Here is a 24985-nt window from a genome sequence, read left to right on the forward strand (position 1 = left end):
CCTCTCACCCTGGAAATGGACTATTCAGAACTCTCCCCTCTGGCAGAAGGTTGAGGTCTATCAGGACCAAAACCTCACGCCACAAGAACAGCTTCTTTCCTACAGCTGTAGGCCTCAGGACCATGACCCTGGAACCAAACAGACTATAGCCTGCTCCCCGCACTCACACAGAACCCTCACTAGATAACTGCACCTTACATATTTTTTGGTTACATCTCTTTAGTAATTTATCGTAGGTATTGTTCGTTTTGTTTATGACTTATGTACAAATCGTTGCACTAATGGGCCAGAACAAATTCCTTGTTTGTTGTAAACTTACTTGGCAATAAAGCTTTCTGATTCTGAAGAGCGTACTGCATCCCACTCAGAGTATCTCATTCCAGGGAATAGAGCTAAACTCAGCCCATGTCCCACGGCATGCGTGGCGGATTGGTAAGGCATGTCAAAGTGACCCACAGCTGCGTCCTGAATTAATGATGCATGTTTAAATAAATGTAATAAACTTAAATAAACAGATTAATAATAAATATGAAATAATGCATGTGATGAGTGTTTGTTCACCTGAATATGCCATATAAATATCCCCTTATTTAAACTAAAAGTGATAGTGAAATTTACTGTGAATTGTTTATTCAGATAATTACAACTAGTAACTGCCAGGTCTACAAACAACTGCTAAAGTAGTAACTGATGATAAATAATCATAAATCAGACAAAAAATGCTGCAAAAGCAAACTTTATGAGCTCAAGTGAACCATTGCATTTCACACTATTACATCACTAGAAATGTTAATATCACTCCTACACCGCTGTTACAGTGATCCTTACTGATGGAAGGGGAAAGGACACAGGTCTTACAAAAATATACTGTGGATAGCATTTAAATATACAATTAATGTGCAATACAGGAAATATTCAAAAGTACTGGTGTCTCCAGTGATGTAAAGACTGCATTCAGCTTCTAATTGGCCTGTAGTGTTAATATGTAGATAAGTTTTACTGGTCTCTGAGTTTACAAAATATCTTAAAAGATTCCAAAGTAATTTGAGGAGCAAGTGTCAAAACAAAGTATGTGGACTAGTGCCTCACTGTGAGTCAGAATGGGAATAAACATATTTTAAATGAAGTATCTAACTATAGCCAGGCAAATAAAACAAAAATAATTAACTATTCTTAATTATATATACACAATTTCATCAAAAGTGTTACCAATATTTCCTACAAGATGTTATAATCTACAAACTTTTGTATAGGTTATGTCCTTGTGGTAGCAGATAAAGGTTCTGGTAGATTGAAAACAATGAAAAAAAATGCACAGCTATATACTTATTTGAAAATAAAGTATGTTGGACCTAAAAACAAGAATTTGACAGCAGAGTCAAGCTGTATTCCTCTAGGAAAGATGAGAACAAAGCCTTGGACATTACGTTTCCTCTTTAGCAACGTGAACCCACAATCTTCTGTCCAAAAACATGAAAGTACTTGCAAAAAGCACCTCTCAGGTAGCTAGCCGCAGACAATGAAGAATACAGAGAGAACCGGTGATAAATAACTAAGCAATTGTTGTGTCACGTCTGAATACAATTTCTAAACTATTGTAAACCATTAAATTGTACAACAAGTTGTAGCTGATAAGTAGTGATCCTCTCGCCGATGAGGAATTACATAAGAAGGCATAGAGCTGTGTAAGAATCTCAGCTCATTTTTGTTGATCATACTTTGGTCCTTTGCCTTTTTGAAATGTATACCTTTTTTAAACAAAAAATGACCACTTCCTTTAATATGCATTAAAAGTCCCTCTGTTGACCTCCTCATATGTGTCCTGTGGGTTAAATGTTCACTCATCTGATTCATACCTGTGAAGAGAATATAATGCAACAAATTCACAAAAATATTGGATTTAAAACAAATTAGTTTTATGACATATCAGTGATGGTCATAACATCCGAAGTGAAATTATACCTTTGTAGTCTCTTTCTCAGATCTTTAATATGTTCATTCTTTTTAGTGAGAATCTCCTTCATGTTGCGGTATGCAGCCGTCTGCTGAAATTTCTTTTCCAGGTCCTTAATTGGTAAATAAACACAAAATGTATTATCAAACACATAAAGCTTCACTGATTTGTGAACCTATGAACCACCGATTTACCATACCTTCAAAGTTCTTGAATATTTTTTATAACTTACAATTACAAAAAAAAAAAATCTTATCAAAAGTATTACCAATATTTCCTACAAGATGTTATAATCTACAAAATGTTTTATAGGTTATGTCCTTGTGGTAGCAGATAAAAGTTCTAGTAGATTAATTTATTCATAAAAAATAGAAAACAATGAAAAAAAATGCACAGCTTTATACTTATTTGAAAATAAAGTATGTGGGACCTAAAAACAAGAATTTGACAGCAGTGTCAAGCTGTATTCCTCTAGGAAAGATGAGGAAAAAAACCTTGGACATTACGTTTCCTCTTTTGTGTTTATTGTAAGTTATAAAAAATATAAATATTAAACAATAATGTGTAATTATGTATAATAATTATAATCATATATAATTACATTTATATATATTAAAATGTATTATTGTCAGAATAAATTAATTAATTGGGTGAAACTTAAAAGATTATGGTTCAGACTGAAGCTGATTTTTTTACTGTCATCTGTTTTTTAAGGTGAGTAGCCAAAGTAAACCTGAATCAAATTTCCAATCAGTATTTATCAAGCTTCTCAAAGTACCATTTTAGTCTTAACTGCTGAGAATTCATGAAATTTACTCCTACTTTCAAACTTAAGTATAAAAGCAAGTTATCAAATTTCTTAAAGCAAAGAATCACTCTTACTCTCCCAGTTATTTAAGACAGCTCGAGAGGTCTCTCAAGTGGTTAGGAGTTGCCAGTAGGGGCTTTTGATGGCACTGAGGAGACAGAGACGTGCGCGAATCTTTCAGGAGAGGAAGAATGTTTTGAATGTTTGACGACAAGCAGTTAATCAAACGAAATTGTTTATATACCGTGCAATTTATAAGCGAAAATGTGATACGCACTTTATGGCGTGTAATACCCACGTACCCCACACCAATAATCCTACGCAAACGTAATAATACGCACGTACCCCACACCACTAATCCTACCCAAGGGGTTAACAGTACGTATCATATGAACGTAAAAACTAATTTTTGCGTAAAAATTGCATGATAAACACAATGCGTGCTATAGACGCATTCATGTGATCGGGTTGGTATATCATTATGTATTCTCTTGAAAATTATTTATTGTCAAATGTGTGTAAACTCCTCTTAAGAATTTCACCATTCAATATGAATTTATCTAAGAATATTCTTAAATAAGGAAATCTATTCAGTGATTGGTCCATGCCAATGTCGTCATCCAAAATCCTGTTTGTGGCACAGCAAAGTCTCGTGAATCATCTCTAAGACTGACACTTAAGATTTAGTCCTACACTTCACATAAATTACGACTGAGATGCTTGATAACTAACTTTTAAGCGCAGCTTTGAGCCAAGAATATTTTTACTCTTAAATCAATTCTTAGCAGTGTTCTTGGGAGTAATTCTCAGAGGCTTGATAAATACGGGCCCTGATTTCATTCATATGTGGAAATATACTGAATATGGTATCTGATTTTTGCATTGTGATTTCAGTGTGAACAGTCAGGTCAGAATTCAGATTAGTGTCTGATAAGCGTTTCAGCGCTGAATCAGAATTTGCAACGTGCAGGTGGCCTTAATACCTTCTCAGCAAGGGAAAGTTGCTCCTGGACACGGAGTAGGTCATGTTTAGCGGATACCAGGCTGTCTTGCAAGTCTTTCTGAGAAGCAACATTGGCATTCAGGGTCTTTTCAAAGTCAGCCTGCATTGATGCAACTGTGCCTTCCAGATTTGCGATCTCCTGAGCACACATTGCAAACTACCAACGAAAAAAAGGTCTGTAAATATTTTGTCAATTTTACTGCTGTTCTAAACTTTACAAAAAAAACTTTACAACACATATAGTACTATGCACGTGACAGATACAAATAAATAAATAAAACAGCACATACCAAAAAGTTCCCATGAAGCCAAACAGAAAGTCATAACGGAAATGGTAAGAAATAAAATCTTATAAACAAAATATGAGAAATCATATTGCCAACGAAGAGAAATCACTTTCTGTGTGTTCACAGGGGCATTGACAAAGGCTCAAACACAATCCAAATGTCTACTATGGAATCAAATCCATGTCACATGATATATTTGCAAAACAATAAAGTATAGGTCTACCGATAATGAAGCTGAAGGCTAAAATTGCCAACTTGGCTAAGTGTGTGGTATATTTTATACCTGATGATCTCCTTGGCTTTTTTGAAGGGCTTTCAAGGCTCTCTCTGCTTTGGACTTGTCATCTAGAGCACTCATGGCCTAGAAAGCAATCATTATAAAGGCATGAGAGATTATAATGTACTATAAAGTGGTGCCCAAAACTATTTGGACATTTAAGCCACAATTAAAAAAGTCTGAATGGCATGGCATTAGATACAACATATCAGACCAAGTGGCTTTTATTTTAAAGAAACACAGCACATGCTCAATTTTAAAGCAAAACATTTCACAAAAATTTGTCTGTTGGGTTTTATATGAGAAAACAATGTTGTTTAGGGTGCAAATACTTTCTGGTGCCACAGTATGTATCACGTTTACCAATATACTAAGACATTCTGGGTTTTTACTATTATTACTTTCATAATTTCTTTACCTGAGATTCCAAAGTTCTGAGTCTAGCTTTCAATTTGTCATTGTCCTCTTGTAGTCTGGAAATCTCCTAAAATTAAAAAGTTAAAGACTTTCTCTGTTAGTGTTTATTTCTTTACAGTACATGTGTACTTGTTCCAATTTAATAAACAATTACCTTCTGGAGTAGTTCAGAGACACCTCCTTCATTCAACGGTGCTAATTTTGGCTTACTGGACTCCTGATTTACCTAAAAGCACACAAAGATGTTGAAGGTAGTAGCTTACCATGGAGAAGCATTCTTAAAATATAGTCCTTGTTTTTGTCTTTGTTTATTTAGGACACGTGAAATCTAAATTGTATTTAGCATTAGCAATGTGGTTCATTAGCTTTGAAGCCTTAAATATGCTCATCTAATGTACTTCTAAATTTGCTAAATAAACAATGCATTTCATGGAATTTTTCATTTGAACTCATGACCATGACAGAAACTAAAGTTATATGGCTACAAGATGTTAAGGGAAGTTATGTTTTGACTGTTTATATTTGCTGTTATCATCAGACTAGCATGAAAAGCTGTTCTTAAGAACATCACAAGCCATGACAATCAAGAACGACAAAAGGCGTACATGTCACACTTTAACCTGCAAAATGTGTGAATTTTGTGCAGGCTGCTACAAACAAAACAACTTAATAACTGACTACACTTATCAGAGACATGTCTCCTGTCCAGACCTGCAATGAGCTCACCTTGCTGTTGGGTTTGAAATCAGTCTTCTCAAACTCAGCTACTTGTTCCAGTAACTCTCTAATAAGATAAGAAATTAAAAAAGGGGGGAATGAGAGACATGTAAGGATTCATTATGAATGTTGCACAATATATGAGCGTTATCGTTGTTATAATTAATTTTAAAGGAGTCAAACCATAAGAAATCACACTTTTCTTTGATACTTTGAACAGAGTGTCCAAGCTGCTTTTACATACAATGCAAGTGAATGGGGACTGGGGCTGTCAAGCTCCAAAAAGACAAAAACAATCATAAAACCATTCGACCGTCCATTCACTCCAGTCTTTCTCTTCAGAATACTTTTGAACATTATGTAGGAAAATGAACATCAATATTAGGAAAGAGTGGCTGAAATAAATTTTTCTTGATCACTTTAGTCAAATGGTCCATTTAATTCTAAGATTCAAAGGAGGAAGAAAAGGGTCATTAAAAACAATATTATGACTGCTTTAGCTCAAAATACATAATGGACCTTTTAATGGACATTAAGGAAAACATAAATAATGAAAAACATTTATAATTACATTTTTAAATGTATGAAACATTAATAAATTTAAGTTGATGTTACGTGTTGATGTAAGCCACAGAAAAGACACATCAATGACACAAAAGCAGATGCACCTGCTCGGATTCTCTGTTGTGGGTGGAGTCAAAGAAGGGAAAGAGAAGAAGAGCCTCTAAAAAACACACACATATGTACATCAGTTACATGATTCTAAATGGAAAATAAAGCCCCTCCTTCTCCTTCTGAAAACAGTTTGTGGTAGGCAAAACATTTGGCTGTGCGTGCGGTCTGTGAAGATTGCGGTGTACACATGCAGATATGGGTGTTTTCCCTGTGTGAGGCCCATCCCTGATGTACCAAGGAGGGAGGATCATACACAAACACATACAGCTGTTTATGCAAGTAATGGAGACGAAACACACTTAGCCACAAACACCATCATACTGCACAAGCAACATGTTACCGTAAACAAAAGTAAAAAAAAAAAAATAATAATAAAAAAAAAAAAGTGTTTACGTGTGTGAATGCTGCTAAGCTCTCTCAGATCTGTGTTTGTGATTTTTACTGTTGGTCAAATTTAGTTCAGTACTGACCACACTACAGTCCATAATTTTAAAAGGACAACAATTCATATTCTACTCATTATCTACAAAAACAATAATAAAAGCAGCCTATCACACTATATTCCAAGTCTTCTAAAGTCATAAAATAGCTTTGTGTGAGGATACACACAAGAATGACAGAAAGAAGGAAGAAGGAAAAAACCAAATGGGTTAAACAAACATTAGGTAAACCACCTAATGATGACTTAATTTTGGTGAAGTATCCCTGTGGATAAAGTGGTTCTAAACATCATTTCCTCAAAGCAATTTCTTTCAAGTGAGAAATAATGCTTACATAATTACCTATTTCTCCTGGGTTATTTACCTATTTAAGTAAATATAAATATTTATAATATTAATAATATTTATAAAACATTTTAAATAGGAGTATGGTTATACGTGTATAACTAAAAATACATATAGTGCATTATTGTACAGGCCCATTCACACCAAGATATAAATATAAAACTAATAACTAATCTAATTTACACCATCTAAATCCGATATTACTTCCATATAAACCTCTGTGTCTTATAATTGATGTAAATTTAAACCAGTTTCTCTCTCATTTATTAGGGATGTTTTTGCACATTTAAAACCTACTTCCTCATCGAGTGATGTGCTTCTCCCCAAACTGTTTGTCAAGCTCATTTATACTATTGGACCAAGCATTCTCTCTATTATAAATTGCAGTCTGACAAGTGGTTGTGTTCCTTCGAGCCTTAAAGGAACACTCCGACTTTTTGAAACTTTAGCCTATTCACCTTATCCCCCAGAGTTAGATAAGTCCATACATACCTTTTTCATCTCCGTGCGTGCTGTAACTCTTTCTGACGCACCCAGTGGCGGAGCCAGGGGGTGGCCAGGGGTGGCCATGGCCACCCTTGGCTTAAGCTTGGCCACCCCTTTGGCCACCCCTCTCACAACTGCCGTTTCTGTCTGTCTCTTTTTTTTCTTTCCTTTTTTTACAAGAATTGCGTTTTTAAAACACAGAACATCTTACGTCCACAATAAACGTGAGACTTTTCAGACGCGCGCGCACTCCAACTTCACCTCAGCGCAAGTCAAACGAGTGCGGAAATGTACAGGTGCCGAATAAGCTTCAGCAGTGATCGGAGCATAGTAAATATAGAGTCGATGTTCCTGAACTGGTGGGTTGCAAGATCGTTTTGAGTGAGTCGCATATGTCCAGTCAAAGAAACAACAACGTAATTCTCTTTTTTTCTGGTTCTACTTTTATTTTGAAAGATCTGTGTGAAAGCTTGTGGCAGTTCTGTCAGATGCGGAGAAAAGCGCGTTGTCCTGAATCAGTTGGCTAATGTCAGTTAAACTAACTTTTTACTGTCCTGTCAGACGTTGTACTGTAGCCTACTTGCACATCACGCGTAAATGTGGCGTGCTGTAGCCGTAGTTCTGTCGTCAATTAACTCATGAAATAATCAAAAAGGCGATCAAATCTGTGTCAAAACTGCATGCTTGTATGTATTTGTTATATATGCGTCACATATGTCTAGACTAAAATATTCTGCCATGTTTAAGGCACAAACTGATAGGCTATGTGTTTTTTTAATGTACAAATAAATGTGAGCACTGTGCATTTGTACTAGAAGATAGGCGGCAATTTTGCGTTCATTTGTAAAGGACAAAATAAAATGCATAATTTTTAAATCCATAAAATAACTAATTTTACATTCTGCCATTTATGTGCATGTTGACTTCCGCCTTGTTCACATTCTCGCACATAGCGATTCAAAAGAGATGTTTCCCCCCTTTTTAATTAGGTATGATAGAACGGTTTAGATTCTTTATTTTGACTACTAATATAGAAAGTTGAAGAGTTAATTGATTATATAAAATTCAATGAAGGGTATTATCTTTGAACTACAGTAGTTATCTGCATGTCTCATCCATGAAGGTGCAACAATGTTGGGGGTTTTGAGAACCAGAACCATGCTAACTGAGCAAGTTTACTATATGATTAAAGAACTTTAGCTATAGTTTGTGTCCCCTTCATTAATATGCCTGGAGGTGGTAAGTAGCTAATAATAATTAAAAAAAAATCTAATTCACTCAGTATTCCACGATTCCTAATTCACTACTCTCTCAATTACAATTGAATACAAATGAACTGTATTCAGTTGTGTAGGAACAGTCCAATACATTATTTAAACTAAGTATTATGTTAAAATAATTAAGATTTATGTGCCACCCCAGACTGTTTGCTGGCCCCTACCTGGCCACCCCTATGAAAAAATCCTGGCTCCGCCACTGGACGCACCCACCGCTAGCCTAGCTTAGCACAAAGACTGGATGTAAATGGTTGCAGCTAGCATACTAATCCAAATAAGTGACAAAATAACGCAAACATTTTCCTATTTACATGTTGTGATTCGTATAGTCACAGAGTGTACAAAAAACGAAGTCACATGAGACACAGACATATTTTAACCGTATAAATACTGGGAACTATATTCTCTGAAGGCGAAGCACTGCTTCTTGGGCGGAGTGATAACCGCAGCACCTGAGACGCGCTCTCTGCTCCTCACCACGGCGCGTCTCAGGTGCTGCAGTTATCACTCCGCCCAAGTAGCAGTGTTTCGCCTTCAGAAAATATATAGTCGCCTTCAGAGAATATAGTTCCCAGTATTTATACGGTTAAAATATGTCTGTGTCTCATGTGACTTTGTTTTTTGTACACTCTGTGATTATACAAATCACAACATGTAAATAGAAACATGTTTGCGTTATTTTGTCACTTATTTGGATTAGTATGCTAGCTGCAACCATTTACATCCAGTCTTTGTGCTAAGCTAGGCTAGCGGTGGGTGCGTCAAACAGACTTATAGCACGCACGGAGATGAAAAAGGTATGTATGGACTTTTCTAACTCTGGGGGATAAGGTGAATAGGCTAAAGTCCCAAAAAGTCGGAGTGTTCCTTTAAGCATGCGTTTGTCCAGCCTCTTCTTAAAGTCTTGACTAGGTCCTACAGATCCAAATAATTTTCGGCCAATATCTAAGCTACCGTTTTTATTTAAAATATTAGAAAAGATTGTTTTTAGTCAGCTTACTTAATTTTTAACAAAGAAATTGGTTTTTGATCAATTTCAATCTGGTTTTAGATCAGGTCATAGCACAGAATGAGCTCTTCTTAGGGTAGCTAATGACCTTTTATTAAAAACTGAGTCTGGTAGCAATGTAGCCTAATTTAACATTTAAGGCAGCACGTGGGCATCCAAGGAACTGCCCTAAGTTGGTTTGCCTCTTATCTTCAAAATAGAACCCTTTTCTGTTAAAATGGGAAACTTCTCGTCATCAATAGCTTCTATTACATGTGGGGTCCCTCAAGGTTCCATTCTGAGACCAGTGTTATTTCTGTTATATATGCTTCCTCTTGGTTCTATTTTTAAGAAACATAGTATTTTGTATCACTTTTATGCTGATGACACACAGATGTACTTGCCTATAAAGTCTGGAAATTATATGCGGTAAATCAATCATTGAATGTCTGAAAGACGTAAAATGCTGGATGAATAATAACTTTCTTCAGTTAAATGAGAAAAAAACAGAAATGATTTGATTTGGCACTAGTAACTGGACAAAAAATATAGCAACGAGTATAGATCCTTTGTCATCCAACATGCACACTTATGTTAAGAATTATGGTTTTATTTTTGACACAGAGTTAAAGTTTGACAGACAAATCAATTCAGTTGTGAAGAATAGTTTCTATCAACTGCGAAATATTGCTAAACTCAAATCATGTCTTATCTTTCAGTGATCTGGAGAAAGTAATCCATGCTTTTATTTCTTCACATCTTGATTACTGCAATGCTTTGTACCTGGGTCTAAGCCAGTCTTCGCTGTCAAGTCTTCAGCAGGTACAAAACGCAGCAGCAAGGTTGCTGACAAACATAAGAAAGAGGGATCATATATCCCCTATTCTGGCCTCTTTACACTGGCTACCAGTTCAATTTAGGATAAAGTACAAGATGCTTTTGTATACTTTTAAAGCCCTACACGGACTGGCACCAAAATATATTTCTGAGCTTATAAACTTTCGTTGCTCACAGAGATCTCTGAGATCCCAAGACTTAGCTGCTCCTTGAAATTCCTCGGTCACACTTACAAGGCAAAGGAGATCATTTGCTGCCCCAAAGTTGTGGAATGGTTTGCCAATGTCTATCAGATCGTCTACCTCTGTAAACATGTTTAAAACCCATCTTAAGACGTATTTGTTTGATGAGGCCTTTTCTACTTTGTAAGGACTATTGGTTTGGATTAGATGCATTTATATTATTTTATCTCTTTCTCATGTTTTATTTGATTAATTCTTTCTTTGTATTTTTATTGTTTTATTTAATTCCTTTGAAACTGTACAGCACTTTGGTACACTGTGTTTTTTAAGGTTCTTTATAAATAAAGTTTGAAAAATTTGGATTTCAATAACTATAAAAATAAATACAACTATATTAGCGTCCACACCTGTGGACAATATCATTCTATTTATTCTAATCGTGTGCTACAGTTTAGTCATCTGCCACTTTAAATGTTCCAGCTCTTAAAGCAGAATGGTTTCTGATTGGCTGTCAATATTTGTATCATTCATCAGCAGGAAAAAAATGTTCTGCAAGTGATTTCAATAATACCTTTTCTCTGTGCCGTTATTTTTATAGTTGTGGTGTGGACTCTGCTATTCTTTTATATTTAGAATGATTTTTAGAAAAATATCTTTATCGTTATTGTTATAGTTATTGTCCTTGGTGACCTCTCAGATGTCTTCATCATCAACATAAAAATCTGCCAGCTTCGAGAGTGAAAGTATAACTTTCAGCTGACCTTTAAGCATGAGGCCCGACCAGAACAGTAGGAAGGATGTGGTTTTGACTGACAGTGGAGCAAGAGTGCATGGGTCACACATATGAGATCATGAGATAAATTAAGCGTACTGTCTTCCATTTCTCATCCTAAGCCCCTCAAATTATTCTAATTCAGTCTAGTGGTTAGCATAATGAGTAAAATTAAAAACAATTAAAAAACCAAGACAATTTTGTTACGGAGTGTCTATTTATGCTCCAGAGGAAGTAAGACGTGCAGAAAATATTAATAGTTTTAAGTCTAAATTAAAAACATATTTCTTTAGTCTGGCCTTCCAGTAATATCTTATAATGCCTTTTATTTATTTCATATGTTTTTCTTAATTTTTAGCTATTGTATGCCTTAGTAAATCCTTCTACAGTAAAAAAACAAAACTAAAAAAAAACTAAAAACCTATCTACTGTATTTATTGTTTCTTTTTTTGCCTGTAAAGCACTTTGAACTGCATTGATTTGTTTGGAAAAGTGCTATATAAATACAATTAGCTTGCTTGCTTGCTATTTACACTAAGTGCAAATAGCCCGCCTTGTTGGCAGAGGCCATTTACACTAACTCTGCCCTCTGATGTCTGGTTGGGCCAAACAAAATTACAGAAGAAGCTTTATTGTCACTAGATTATGAACAGTAGCAATAGTAAGGCGGGAGGAAGAAAGTTGAGGCAAATCGACCCACGTTCGAATCCGCCTTTTGCCGAACTCGCATCACTCCCTTTTCCCATCACATATCAGATCTAAAAGGCATTTATGTTCAATAAATATGCAAGAAATAAATTGTCTAACGTGTGTTTAATAATAAAATGTTTATCGGTTAGGAGTGGGGGTAGGGAGGGCTTAATTGAGGGCCCAATAAAGTAGCATCCATTTAATAAATTGTATTATTGCATACCGTTTAACGTACAACAACACTGAGCTGCAAATGGTATTTGCTACTATTTATAAGTATTAATAGCATAACTAATATTTTTACATAGTGTAAATAGAATCTATTTCTATTTGCACTTAGTGCGAATAGCCACTGCCATTTTGTTAACAGTCAGTTAATGATGAACTATCCACTCCTTTATTATCAAACTAGAACCAGATGGCTTTGTGAAGAACTAGGATAAGTACCTCAAGGACTTGCAACAAATGTTTTTTACATTCTAATTATTAGAAATTTGTTACGAAATGGATGTTTTGAGACAATTTATATATATATTACAAAATGCATTTAATTTAGTTAATTATATATATATATATATATATATATATATATATTCCCAACCACAGCACCACCGCTGGTAGTTGGCCCCATCACAGCCCTATTTTAAACAATAATTATGTTTTTAAGGAAAGCCAATAAATACATTTAAATGTGTTTAATAATGTACTAAGTCTTTCCTTCCTGTGACAGGGCAGCCTTGAGAGATTTTAAGCTGAATTAAATGCCAGATACAGTTTATTGTACAATCAAAATACCAAAAATATCCAGACAAAAGATTTTGTGCATTTTGTGAGACTTTTAATTATAAACAAGGCTGATATACAAGCTTGAATGTGCAACAGGCAGCACATTTTACTTACTGACCATACAGAGAACATTTTTATTTAATTAAATCATAGCCTTTAGAAGTTTAATAACAGCTGAATCGCAATTTTAACACATTAAAGGGCATATTGCTGGTTAGAACCCCCAGTGAGTCAATGTATAGAAAACTAGATTTTCTTTAAATATATACTTATAAATACGCTATTAAGGCTTCTGGAGTCATTTTTGTGAGAAAATTTTACTTCCGCATCTGAAAAATACCAAACCGGAAGTGACGTAACGGGAAGGAGTGCGGCCGATTTAAAGGGGACCTATTATGCAAAATTCACTTTTGCATGGTGTTTGGACATAAATGTGTGTTGGCAGTATGTGAACACAACCACCCTTCAGAGATAAAAATCCACCCTAAAGCCACAGGCCCCGCCCACGAGTGTTGACAGACACTGCTGTTTTAACATAGAACCGTCCTGATCGAGTTCACAGCGAGTTGAGAGTTGTACACATCCGCCATTGCTGCACTGACGAGAATGTCTCCCAAGCTTTGTCGGTGTTGTGTAGCTGGATGTATTAATCCACATAGCTCTATCTATTTACTCCCGAAATCTGAGGCGCTGAAGACGAGTGGATTCACTTTGTTTTTGAAGAAAATGCTCCCTCAACTCTACCAAACTTCGTTTATGTCTGCTCGAATCATTTTACACCGGACAGCTTTTTGAATGAGGCTCAGTATAAAGCAGGTCTTGTAAAAAAGTTGCTCCTGAAGGATGTAGCAGTGCCAACTGTTCGTAATACAGCTACACATCTAGAAGTAACGCGTCTTACACGTTTGTTTTCCAAATTGCCTTTGAATTTGTCAAGTTCATTATAACATGTTAGACTTATAAAGTTTGTGATAGCATGTGATAGCACCATGAGTCCAGCTATGTTGTTATTTTTTTAATCGCGCTGATAGTGTAATCTTTATTTGTAAAGGACAGCACATCAGAACAGAGCAGCCAAACAAGAGATATTGCTTGCCAGACAGACGCAAAAAAAGTCTGAAAAGTGGGGCAGGAGCAGCAGCTCATTAGCATTTAAAGGGAAACACATTAAAACGGTGCGTTTTTGCACAAGCCCAAATTTGGCAATTTTAAAATGCTATAAAAAATTATCTGTGGGGTATTTTGAGCTAAGACATCACATACACACTCTGAGGACATCAAATAATTGTTTTACATCTTGTGAAAAGGGGCATAAGGTCTCCTTTAAAGGTCCCCTGACATGGGGTTATTTTATTATTTTATAATGTTTCCTGGGTTGCCCTTATAATGTTACTATGTTTTTTAGATCAAAAATAGTCATAATTAAGAAATAAAAGGCATTTTTCCGAGCCTATTTTAGCCTCTGATTTGAACGCTCTGTTTGAAGGGGTGTGTCTGCTGTGGACCAGCCAGTGTAACCAGCCACTGCTGTGATTGGCTAACATGCTTGCATATGAATATGTAATAGCTACATATTACATGTGAATCTCTCTCGAATACTTTTACTACAGCTATTATACGTTTTTACTATTTACAGCTATCGAGATTAACGAATCGTGAGAAGTTTTTAAAGTATTTAGATCTATTCCCATCACATAAAATGTTGCCGTGATGAGCATTGAGCAAGCATATGACAGTCTGTTGATCGCGAGAATGAAGATCTTATCATTGCAACGCAGTTTCTGCACTCTAATGCTTTCACCAACACGATGATGTACATACATACAGTAAGAGCTTCGTGCAGTGTAACGTGCGTCATTGCTTTCATAACGAGTTGTCCAGATAAACTTGCGCTGTGTGGAAAGATTGTTCTTTGATCGCTTTCTGTATAATTTGTTCACAACTTCAATAAGATTATTTTCATCCTACTAAAAGAAACGATGTGAAGTTGATATTTTAGTCACTGGCTTGATTTATGCATAAACAGTATTGAATGATTTTGAGAGAAAGATTACCTGTCTGAACTTGAACAATAGGCTCTATGCACGGTCGCTTCCGTGTTTTGTCTCAGCCCGCCCAGTTACATCCGGTGCTGCGTCGCAAGCCGTTTTTGCATTAGGTGGAGATAATGGCAAATTACACTCGGTGTTTACAAGAACTTCCAGCGGTTAACGTGAATGACGTTAACAATATTGTGAGGCAGTTAGCTGTCACACATAAGAGTAAGAAAGAGAAGGGCATTAAATTATATATTTCAAGCTACATCGACAACTTTGAGGGTGAGTAATCTCTCATATCATGCGAAATCCGACTAGCGAATCAGTTTCTAAAATTGTTGTCTCGTTTCTGAGAAAATGAATTTTATTAAAGTTTGGCCGCTAGTAGCTACACTTCGCTATAGAACGCGCTATGCGGAGGTAAAGACACTGGCTGAGTTTCTACCGAAAATACGTCAGCAGCGTTCGTGCATAGAGCCTATTAGGCTACACATCAGAAATTGTTGCTTGGTAGCTCGATCGATTTATTTTCAGAGTCAGACGTTCATCGAAGCCAGCTCTGTATTGGCCCAAGTTGAGAAAACAGTCATTGGTGAAATGTTTGGACCACACAAAAATTTGGGAAGTTGTGTCGGCGCATTTCCAGAGAAAATAAAATTAACCCATTGTTTCTTCAGAGGCTCGGATGAAGGAACTAAAAAATACTTTTGTGTTCATTTGTACATCCGAACACTGATCAACAAGCAAGACGTGTAGAGAGTTCTTCAGGGGCAGGGGCTCAAATGTAAAAAAGGGGCATATATATATATATATATATATATATATATATATATATATATATATATATATATATATATATATATGTATATAATAGTATTATATAAGTATAATAGTATAAGTAGCCAACCGGCCAAAAGTTTGGACACTAAACTTTTAAGCATTTATTTTATTTGATCTAAAATACAGAAAAAACAGTAATATTGTGAAATATTACTACAATTTGAAATAATTGTTTTCTATTATAATATACGTATAACCTTTGATACTTTTTTCAGGATTCTTAGTTAAAAAAAAGAACAGCATCTATTTCAAATATTTTGTACCAATATACACTACCGTTCAAAAGTTTTGGGTCAGAAATTTTCTTTCTTTCTTTTAAAGAAATTAATACTTTTATTTAGCAAGGATGTGCTAAATTGATTAAAAAAAAGTGACAGTAAAGATTTAATGTTGTTCTATTTAACTTTTTATTCATCAATGAATCCTGGAAAAGGTATTTAAAAAAAAATATTAAAATAGAAGTGTCCAAATATTTGACCAGTAGTACTGTACTATTATACTATTGCTGCATAATTATCTATGAATAATTATGTTTACTGCATAATAAACGTTGTATCAATTTACATAGACAAAATACAAGTGACTTGAATAGGCTACTAGTATTACTTACTATTAATGCTACTTTTGGTACAATGGTCAATTAACATCCATTGATTTAACGACGCAGATTCAGATCGCTTCATAAATGTAAATTCGTCTGTCCATGTAATTTTCAAACGATTTATGAATGACCTGAAAATTACCGCTCAACTTCACATTGTCCAATGAAATTTGAACTTGTTGTGCCTGATGACGATTGGTCGGTGTATTATACATGACAAACAGGCTTCAATGAATTATGTAATATTTTAAAATATGTGATATGTTGATTTTTAATTGAATCGACACACTAACGTTACCTTTAATTATTGAAAAAAAAGGTTAAAAAAAAATTGCGGTCGAGCCATATAGGCCTAACGTTACTCACTGAAATAACCATATTTGGATCGAGAGCATCGGTACCCGAGCAGACTGTGGAATACCTAAGTTATACGTGTACACCAGTGCATTTTCATTTTAAAACGCATAACTTTCGCTACGGTTGCGCCTGCCGTCCACAGAGTTTTTGACCCTCGGAAACGGAGACGGACCTCTTCAGTGAGTCAAGTCCGAAGCAAGACAGTCACATGCAAGTGACGCAACCCACAGCAACGCGTTATGGCAACGACAGGGAGGGAAGGAGGGGGAGATAAACATTTTCCCGATACACATTTTCGTTTCATAGGTGCTAAATGCGAGGCCATGGTGACAGCTGAGGAAAGTCAGTGCTGCAGGGAGGTGGAAGCATACTGGGCCTTAGTGGAGAATGTCACCCCCAGACTTGATGTACAGTGCCTGACTCTGTTGAACTCCATCATATCGCCGGGATGATAATCGTCCGGTCTAAAGTGAACGCTACACACTACCGCGTTTTTCGAAGCAGATGCAGAAGTGAAGTACCATATCTTCACCTGTACAAAACGCTTCCCAGGCACGGAAGATAGCACCATCCTTTTTCTTGTTAGGAAACCTGTGGACTCGACAACCTGCAACCTCCATAAACATAATAATTTACCGTGACGACGATATATTGAAATACAATAGGCTTGTTCGACTTCATACAGCGCTGCGTAGACCAATTGCATGCCGGTTAGAAATTGTGTCCGACTTGAGACAGCGCCGATGCCACGTGACTTGACGTATGCCATCAAAGTACCACGAGAGCAATTCAAAAGCAGCCAGCTGATTCATTCTGCGATGCTTCTCCAGAGCGGCTGCACGAGCTCTGATGACGACACAACTGTTCCACGATTGGCCAGATCCACCACATGACAACTATCACGTGTGTTTCGTGTTTATTCGAACACCTTCAGTTCCACTAATGTTCACAAATCTGTTTTTATAACAGTAAAAGCTCTTTTCATGTAGTCGCGATGTAATATTGTGTCATGTTTATCAAAATAAAACTGATAAAAAACTTAGACCCACCTACATTGGTATTTCAATAGTATAGGCTTATGTTGAACATTATTCTTGTACAAACAGAGGTTGTATTTAGCAGTACATAAAGTATTAAATGGAAACGTATCTGAAACGTTTGTGTATTTGACAAATATTGCATTTATTTCACTTTAGCTGTGATAAAGTATGCAAACACCACGTGAACAGTCACTACGGGAAGCATATGTCACAGCCGATGTCGAAACACACCTAATGTGTGTCCGAAAACATACTGAATCACGACCGTTCCTACTGAACACCAACCTACTCTGCACGACCCAACACAGAGCATGGCAAACGACTCCCTCTTGTGACGTAATATGACCGATTAAAAAAAAAAAACTTTTTTAAAACCTGGTCAAGGACACTCTTTTTATACAAAATTTGTGCCCTCACGTCTTGTAAAACATTTTAAATCCTGCAACTAACTTTTCATATGGTATTTTCATACAACGTTATTCATTTTGTAAAAAAAAATCTGCAATATGCCCTTTACCTATTTTTAAAGAATTTAAGACATTTTAAGAAGGACTGCAGAAACCTTGTTAAATTTATAAAATGATTTTATTATGTGAGAAAAAAAATACTTTTACTATACTTCTATACATTTCTATTATCAGATAGTTTGTTTCTCCTCTAAATAGTTGCAATGAAATTGAAGTAACAAATCGTTTCTTCCTTTTCCTCACCTGTTCTCCAGCTCAGAAATGTCTGTTTGCAGTCTCAGATAGAATTTCTCCGCCTGGGAAAAGAGTTGTCGCAGCAGAAGGACGTTAGTGTGAGCTGTGTTTATGAGTTCCATCTCCACTTCTCCATGCACCAGCACCTGCAGCCCGTCAAGCATGTCAGACACCTCGTCCACTGTATAAGTCTCCTCTATGAGCCTTTAATATGGAAGTAGAGGGGGGGGGGGAACATTTAAAGATGGAAACTAAAGGAGAGTTCTTGCGAATACACAAACGACATAGGCTTGCATTCTCTCACCTACTGTCCTTCAAGTCTTGGAAGCAGGAGTCGATTGTCTTCAGTCTCAAGGCCCGTTTAGAGCGGGCAAAGCGCATGTAGATTATCACCTCATTCTGATGGTGCTCATTAAACCCAAAATCAGCCTATAGGGAAAGCCACAGAATATTGTATTTAAAGGGATAGTTCACCCAAAAATGAAAATTCTGTCATAATTTACTCACCCTCAAGTTGTTTCAAACCTGTATGAATTTCTTTTTTCTGTTGAACACAAAAGATTATATTTTGAAGAATGTCTGTAACCAAACAGTTGATGGGCCCCACTGACTTCCATGGTATTTTTTTTTCCTGCTATGGGAGTCAATGGGTGCTTGGGCCTGTCTGGTTACCCATATTCCTCAAAATATCTTCTGTTTGGAACAACATGAGAGTGAGTAAATTATGACAGAAGTTTCATTTTTGGGTGAACTATCCGTTTAATGGCAAACAGCTTTACAGACAAAGTTTGTGGCAGAAAACTTAGCGCCCTCTTCTGGCTGAATGACACTTTAACACCAACTCACTGTACTAAGAGCTATAAGAATATTATATCATTATAAAATTCAAACAACCTTGAAGCTGACTTACATATCGGGTTCAAAGATTTTAAAATTTACACAATTCAATGAATACACTTATCTCAAACATGCAAATTACATGTGATAAATAGTTGAATTTTCCAATTCAGTCATTTTAAGCACAGAAAATGGTTTGTTGTCTATATGTGTCTCTTATTAAAACAGAATTTAAATAAAACACTTTTACTGGTTAAATGACATTAGGGGAGTGACTACTGTTTGCTCTGGCCTATATATAACGCCTTCGCACAATTTACGCTGGTTTCTGAACAGCTTATGATTTGATATTGCTTATAATAAAGAAAATATATCAGTATTGTGTAACACTGAATTCACATTGCATTTACTGGTTGCAATGGCCTGAAAACATTACAACCTACTGGTGTCATCTCAGACTAGTATTCATTCTTTTCCCACACTTAAACTGCTTATTTTTAGATTGCATCAATTTATTACTCAGAAATAACGCGTATGCTAATAAACTGGTCAAATGTAGCCACACACATTATTTATTATCTAGTTTCCCGTCAGATTAGCTAATGTTAGCTGGCTAAGCTACTTACCATTACAGCAGGGTGATCCGGAGTTTTATCGTGACGAGTGAAAATAAACGACTCTAGAATTAAATATAGCAGCTAGTGCGTTAACATAAGGCTCGAGCATCAGAAGGCACTGTCATGAAAATAAAGTGGGAATGATGTTCACGACTGAGAGATTTGCAATGAACGGTAGCGAGAAGAGTACAGTTTTGCTTTTGAGTTGCGCTTGGAAACGGAACAGCGTTGCTGTGTTACTAATCACACTGGAGAGAGATTTGCAGACGGCAGAGGGCGCGCTGCACACGGAAATCTTTGGGCCTAAACTGATATCAAAACTGAAGCAAAACTTTTTACAAAACAAAGATTTTTGGCTTAGTTTATAGGTAATTTTGTTTAGTAGCAAAGTCCACAATTGGGGTAGGTGGGTAATTCTAACATTATTCACTGCAAATATTTTTGTTGGGTACTGTATGCCTATAATAACAGTAACCTGTTATTTTTAGAAATAAAATAAATTACTGTAATTCACCAAAAGTTTTTTTTTTTCATGTTTCAAAGGTTGTGTACGTTCCTAGTGACCAGACTGACTTATGACTGGCGAGTAATGCAAAATCTCACCTATAGTAAGTCAGGCTGGTCATTAATGTAAGCTACAACCTTTAAAACATGAAAAAAAAAAAAAACTTTGATGAATTACATTGTTAATTTAAAAAAAAATATATATATATATTGTTTACTGTACAAGCGAGATATTGACAGAAACTCACATACAATAATTCACCCTACCCACTATGTATTAAATGCACATTTCTTTTTGGGGGAAGACTGACTTGCTGTATATGAGCTTCTGTCAATATCTCGCTTGTACAGTAAACTATAAATTTTTTGGGGGGAAATTGCTGTACCTCACCTAAATTTTTTTTTTTTTCATGTTTCAAAGGTTGTAGTATGCTCCTAGTGACTCACTTACTACAGGTGAAATTGTGCCAATACCTCCCTTCACGTATTTACAGTAAACGATTTTTTTTTCATAAAAAATTACTCTAATTAACTTAAAGGGTTTTTTCATGTTCCAACGGTTGTAGTATGTTCTGACCAGACTGGCTTACTGCACGTGAATAATGCAAAATCTCACCTGTAGTAAGCCAGTCTTGTCACTAGGAACTTACTACAACCTTTTAAACATTAAAAAACCCTTTGGTGACTTACAGGTTTTTTTTCTAAAAATAGAATTGTGTACTGTACATACATTAAGATAGTCAGTCTTGTCACTAGGAATGACTACAACCTTTTAAATATGAATTAATAGTTTACTGTAAATACATGGAGGGAGGTATTGGCACAATTTAACCTGTAGTAAGTTAGTCTAGTCACTAGGAACATACTACAACCTTTGAAACATGAAAAACCCCTTTTTGTGAATTACAGTATTTTTTTTCTTTAAAATAATTGTGAATTGTTACTGAACATACATTAAGGTAGGTATTTGCAAAATCTCACCTGTAATAAGTCAGTCTGGTCACTAGGAACGTACTACAATCTTTGAAACATTGAAAAAAAACTTTTGGTGAGTTGCAGTAGGCCTATTTTTTCTAAAAATAATTGTTTACTGTACTCATATACAGTAAGTCAGTGTTCCCACAAGTCGTTAATTTGAATGAATGATTGGACGTTTATGGACTGTGAGTGGATTTTGCAGGCGGTCCCTTTAGCAGCCTCTAGGCCAGGGATAGGCAACGTCGATGCTGGAGTGCCGCTGTCCTGCAGAGTTTAGCTCCAACCCTAATTAAACACACCTGAGCAAGCTAATCAATGTCTTCAGGATTACTAATGCTAAAAACAGGCGAGTTTATATCAGGGTTGGAGCTAAACTCTGCAGGACAGCGGCACTCCAGGATCGACGTTGCCTATCCCTGCTCTAGGCGATTATGCAGGAATATCAATCCTAAAACTAACTTTACTGCCCTATTTTAGCGGACAAACGAATCTACAGCCACATCAAATGTAGCTGCTAACTAACCTAGAGCGTGTATAGATGCATCTACTCTAATGAAGAAAATATAATCAGCAGATAGCATAGCCACTACTATTTTCAACAGTGTCAGCCAATGGTGGCATAGAGACCGCCTACTGATGTTTGATTGACACCCTCTCATTAGCATGTTGCGCCAAGAAAAAGTAAATACGGAGCTACATTCAAAAATGAATAAACGGTTAAAAGGAAAAAAAGACTTTCAGTTTAGCATTTCCTTTAACATTTTTTTATAATGTTCAAAAATATAAAACGTCCAATCATTCATTCAAATGACCGATATTTGCAAAGTTATAGTGCATGCCCAGTGGGCAGACTGACTTACTGTATGAGCTTCTGCCAATATCTCACTTGTACAGTAAAGTATTATTTTTAGAAAAAAATTAACTGTTTGAAGGAAAAAAGACAACTTTCAGTTTAGCATTTCCTTTAACATGTTTTTAATTTCCCCCAATAGGCCTATTGGTTTTATTTATTTAATTGTTTATCTCCCTGCACATTTAATTATTTATATATTTATTTATGCAGGAATATGTGGATTTATGTATTTATTTATGTATTTATTTGCACATTTGTTTATTTATATATTTATCTATGTAGAATGTTGTGCATTTCTTTCTTTATTATTTATTTATTTATTTGCGTATTTATTTATTGTTTTTGCAGGTTTTGCAGGTACAACCAGTTTGCAGGTTTTGCAGGTACAACCAGTTTAAAAATAAACAGTGAGTATCCCGGTGTTTGGTGCAGTTTGCCCTGGCTATGGACTGAAATATAGTGCGAGGGCTCTTTGTCCCCAGCGGGATCCCTCGTTTAGATTTGTTTAGACATTATAAAATCATTAGTACAGCGACCACAGACGCATGAGTCTAATGTCATAGATAAGTACGTCGCCACCACAGACGTGTGAATCTAACGTCATGGATAAGTAGCCGACATCGCCTTGTGCAATTCAAATTAGGCTATACATCATCAGCAGAGCTGTAATTTAAGTAAAACAGTAACTTAATTCAAATGAGCCCCACCATAAGGCAAACTAGCAACAACTTTAAAGATGCCCTGAAGTCTAGACTGGTGTAAGCAGGTGGGTGCAGACTCCGGGGCAATGTCAGACTAGCAGGTGACCAGGGCGGAGCCGGCAGTTCAGGCGGCCATGGCAGAGACGGCCCTTCAGGCGGGCTCCCCACTGGACTCTGGAGGAGGACAGAGACTGGACATCCAGACGTGGCGTTGGCCATCCTGGAAGAGGGCTCAGGCGCGGCGGCCATCCTGGACAAGGGCTCAGGTACGGCTGCAGCCATTTTGGATGAGGGCTCAGGTGCGGCGGCGGCGGCTATCTTGGAACGAGGCTTTGGAACGGCAGCGGCCATTTGGGACGAGGCTCTGGAAGGGCGGTCTCAGCGGGACAAGACTGGAAGGACGGTCTCGGCAGGATGAGACTCTGGAAGGGCGGTCTCGGCGGGACAAGACTCTGGAAGGGTGGTCTCAGCGCGACGAGACTCTGGAAGGGCAGCGGCCATGACAGGACAAGGCTTTTGAAGGGTGGTCTCGACAGAACGAGACTCTGGAAGGGTGGTCTCGGCGGGACGAGACTCTGGAAGGGTGATCTCAACGGAACGAGACTCTGGAAAGGTGATCTCGACGGAACAAGACTCTGGAATGGCGGCGGCCATGACTGGACAAGGCTCTGGAAGGGTGGTCTCGGCGGGACGAGACTCTGGGAGGGCAGCGGCCATGACAGGACAAGGCTCTTGAAGGGTGGTCTCGACAGAACGAGACTCTGGAATGGCGGTCTCGGCGGGACGAGACTCTGGAAGGGTGATCTCAACGGGACGAGACTCTGGAAGGTTGATCTCGACGGAACAAGACTCTGGAAGGGTGGTCTTGACAGAACGAGACTCTGGAAGGGTGATCTCGACGGAACAAGACTCTGGAAGAGCGGCGGCCATAACGGTACAAGGCTCTGGAAGGGTGATCTCGACGGAACGAGACTCTGGAAGGGCGGTGGCCATGACGGGACAAGGCTCTGGAAGGGTGGTCTCGACGGAACGAGACTCTGGAAGGGTGGTCTCAACGCCCAGAAAATCACTTTGGACCCTTCATATCCAGGCTACTTCCTCTATGAACTGTTGCCATCTATTTGACACTACAGAGCCCTGAGCACCAGAACAGCCAGACACAAGAAAAGTTTCTCCCCCCAAGCCATCTATCTCATGAACAGTTAAATGTTCTCCCCACTGTGCAATAGGCCTATGTCACACTTCCTGCTTCCGGAACGCAGAGTAGGGATTCAGAACTTCCGGTCAACGGTATTTCTCGATAAGGATTTAGATTATCAGCCATAATGTCTAAACTATCCGAGGTAGACTGACCACGAGCTATGAGGTTGTGAAACGAAGGTTTTTGCTCCTGTTGAAGCTATAAGTTCGTATGAAATCAACCTTGTTTTAAGAAAAACATGTTTTATCCGCGATCTTATGAAAAAAAACTACACTACCCACAATCCTAAGCGTAGTAGCAATGTCTGCTGATTGGTCCAACTCGCTGTTACCATAGAAACGTTTACCTTACTGGCGAACGGCTAGAGCTACAACATATTATCAAAGAATTTGCTGACTTTCTATCAGAGTTAGTACTGGCTGCAGATAAAGTCCTAATTGTTGGTGCTTTTAATATACATGTAGATAATGAAAAAGATGCATTGGGATTGGCATTTAAAGATATTCTTAACTCTATTGAAGTTAGACAACACGTGTCAGGACCTACTCATTGTCGTAATCATACTCTAGATCTAATATTATCACATGGAATCAATGTTGATTCTATTGAAATACTGCAGCAGAGCGATGACATCTCAGATCATTATCTAACGTTAGTCTTGTGTAAACTTCATTTAGCCAAGGCTGCAAAGCCGACTCCGTGTTACAAATATTTTAGCCCTATCACTTCTGCCACTAAAGATTGCTTTATTAATAATCTTCCTGATCAGTTTCATCTT

General features: G+C 37.0%; 1 protein-coding gene across 2 annotated transcripts; it reads right to left on the bottom strand.

The window, feature by feature from the left end:
- Positions 1-1299: 1299 nt before the first annotated feature.
- Positions 1300-20208, bottom strand: lztfl1 (leucine zipper transcription factor-like 1). 2 transcript variants are annotated; one of them, XM_056234744.1, is made up of 10 exons: positions 19980-20208; positions 18821-18945; positions 18526-18720; positions 5473-5530; positions 4901-4972; positions 4748-4813; positions 4336-4413; positions 3746-3904; positions 1963-2066; positions 1300-1856 (listed from the first exon to the last, which is right to left on the bottom strand). In XM_056234744.1, exons 1-10 carry the CDS (start codon positions 19980-19982, stop codon positions 1838-1840), a joined length of 879 nt encoding a protein of 292 aa, XP_056090719.1. In that variant the 5' UTR covers positions 19983-20208; the 3' UTR covers positions 1300-1837. The 2 variants fall into 2 exon arrangements, with proteins under 2 accessions (XP_056090719.1, XP_056090718.1); XM_056234743.1 differs by having other exon boundaries at positions 3746-3922; positions 19980-20207.
- Positions 20209-24985: the final 4777 nt, after the last annotated feature.

This window comes from Rhinichthys klamathensis, unplaced genomic scaffold (genome assembly GCF_029890125.1).
Source record: "Rhinichthys klamathensis goyatoka isolate OS25496 unplaced genomic scaffold, OSU_Roscu_1.1 h1tg000404l_1, whole genome shotgun sequence".
Taxonomy (NCBI): domain Eukaryota; kingdom Metazoa; phylum Chordata; class Actinopteri; order Cypriniformes; family Leuciscidae; genus Rhinichthys; species Rhinichthys klamathensis.